The sequence below is a fragment of the Neopelma chrysocephalum genome, unplaced genomic scaffold (assembly GCF_003984885.1).
Source record: "Neopelma chrysocephalum unplaced genomic scaffold, ASM398488v2 Primary Assembly neopelma1_96652, whole genome shotgun sequence".
Lineage (NCBI taxonomy): Eukaryota > Metazoa > Chordata > Aves > Passeriformes > Pipridae > Neopelma > Neopelma chrysocephalum.
The window spans coordinates 8,687-11,053 of NW_020925297.1; the positions used below are offsets into that span (position 1 = coordinate 8,687).

General features: G+C 51.4%; 1 protein-coding gene across 1 annotated transcript; it reads left to right on the top strand.

The window, feature by feature from the left end:
* Positions 1–1,127: 1,127 nt before the first annotated feature.
* On the top strand, positions 1,128–2,046 carry LOC113981543 (olfactory receptor 14J1-like; the record flags this gene model as incomplete). The annotated part of the gene is made up of 1 exon (XM_027708952.1): positions 1,128–2,046. A coding segment is annotated over exon 1 (919 nt), but the record flags the coding sequence as incomplete, so codon positions are not given.
* Between the last annotated feature and the right edge of the window lie 321 nt (positions 2,047–2,367).

A 2,367-nucleotide genomic window follows, 5' to 3' on the forward strand; every position in this document is an offset into this window, starting at 1 on the left:
TGCAGCAGCCAGAGCCCAGGCAAGGACAGGGCCCTGATTTCCAGCTGTCTCTCTGTGTCCCTCCTCCCTTGGCAGCACCATTGTGGCATTTCACTGCCATCCCCTGCTGCCTGGGCTCTCCTTGTTCTCACCACTGGGTTTTCTGAGCCACTGTGGAGTTTTGGGGGTGGCAGATTCCTGTCCAGACACAAACCCTTTGGGTGCTGCTGTGGGGATGTGTCTGTGGGAGCCAAGTGCCCAAGTGCCCTCCAGGCACCTTCAGGGTATTCAGCTGTTTGCCTGGGTGTCCTGCAGGGCTGCAAGTGCCCTCTAGAAGGGCACAGCGCTGCCATAGGATCTCTGTGCTGCACAGGATCCCCATGGAGAAAACTCCTCAGTGCTAAATCCATGGAAATGCCCTGGGCAGCTGTACTTGGGAGCTGCAATGATCCCTCTGTGTGGCAGTCTGGGAGGAGAAAGATGAGATTGTAATCAGGAATCCTGAGGAAAGGCAGGGATTCTGTCAATGTTCTCTTTGAACCAGGATTCCTCTGCTCCCAGAAGTGCCTTGTTTCTTTTTTTAAGGGAATTCCTAAGGGTGATCTCCCTTCAGCTCCAAGCTGCCAGCCAGGGGCAGCTGTGAACAGGAATGATGGCTAGCTCTTGTCTCTGCACCAAGAGACCACCCCTTTGCCTCTCAGGACTCACAAGATTTCACTTGGAGCACATTAGAAATGTCAGAGATTTCAACCATCCAAACTCCTCCTGGCAAAAGGAATTCAAACAAAATCAAGTCCCCCAAATCCCCTCCCTCTGTTCTGCCCTTGGGCAAACTGTGACCAGCAGTTCTGGAAACACTTTGATACATCACAAGTGCATTTATTTGGAGGTCAGCCTGTGCTCCAAGTTGCCTCTCACTGCACAGCAAGAAGAATTCCTCGGGAGCCCATTCCAGGGTCCCTGCTCTCAGTGCCCCCTTCAGCCAGCAAACCCCAGAGCTCAGGGAGAGGGATGCAGAGAGATCTTCCTGAAAAGAGGCCCTGAATGTTGAATTGCTATGAGACATGCAATATGTTTTGGTGATTGAGTCTGGCCTAATTCAGTTCTGCCTTTTTTCTCCTAAACAGAAAACCATATAGAGGCAGTAAATGTGCAACAGCAGCTCCCTCACCCAGTTCGTCCTCCTGGCATTCACAGACAGGGGGGAGTTGCAGCTCCTGCACTTCTGGCTCTTCCTGGGCATCTCTCTGGCTGCCCTCCTGGCCAACAGCCTCATCCTCAGCGCCGTAGCCTGCGACCACCACCTGCACACCCCCATGGGCTTCTTCCTGCTCCACCTCTCCCTCACAGACCTGGGCTGCATCTGCACCACTGTCCCCAAAGCCATGCACAATTCCATCTGGGACAGAAGGACCATCTCCTATGCAGGATGTGCTGCACAGGTCTTTCTGCTTGTCTTCTTTCTTGGAGCAGAGTTTTCCCTCCTCACCATCATGTGCTACGACCGCTACGTTGCCATCTGCAAACCCCTGCACTACGGGACCCTCCTGGGCAGCAGAGCTTGTGCCCACATGGCAGCAGCTGCCTGGGCCACTGGCTTTCTCAATGCTCTGCTGAACACAGTCAATACATTTTCCCTGCCCCTGTGCCAGGGCAATGCCCTGGGCCAGTTCTTTTGTGAAATCCCACACATCCTCAAGCTCTCCTGCTCACACTCAGGCCACATCAGGGAAATTGGACTTATGTTTTTTACTCTCTCTTTAGAACTTTGCTTTTTTGTTTTCATAGTTTTCTCCTATGTGCAGATCTTCAGGGCTGTTCTGAGGATCCCCTCAGAGCAGGGACGGCACAAAGCCTTTTCCACCTGCCTCCCTCACCTGGCCGTGGTCTCCCTGTTTGTCAGCACTGCCACATTTGCCCACCTGAAGCCCCCCTCCATCTCCTCCCCATCCCTGGACCTGGTGGTGGCAGTTCTGTACTCAGTGGTGCCTCCAGCACTGAACCCCCTCATCTACAGCCTCAGGAACCAGGAGCTCAGAGATGCCGTAAGGAAAATGATGACTGGGGGTTTTTTTAAGAAGCAATAAAGTACCTCTTTTCTTCTGCAGAACACTCACTGTGTAACACATTTTGGGCGCAGCCTGCCTTCTAAAGCTTTTGATAGTGTTTGGAGTGGGGGGCTTTCCTGTTTTTTCCCTCTGTTCCTGTCATCAACACTGAAATTTTATTCTTCATCCCATATAATTCACTCTCTACCTCTTTTTTTTGACCCACAAAATATACAAATCAGGAATCATGTTCTGTGTGCATTTAAACAAAATAAAAGTTTGTGCAGTAAGGTATTTGTCAAACGTCCTCTCTGTGTTAGTTTGTACATGAGGAATCACA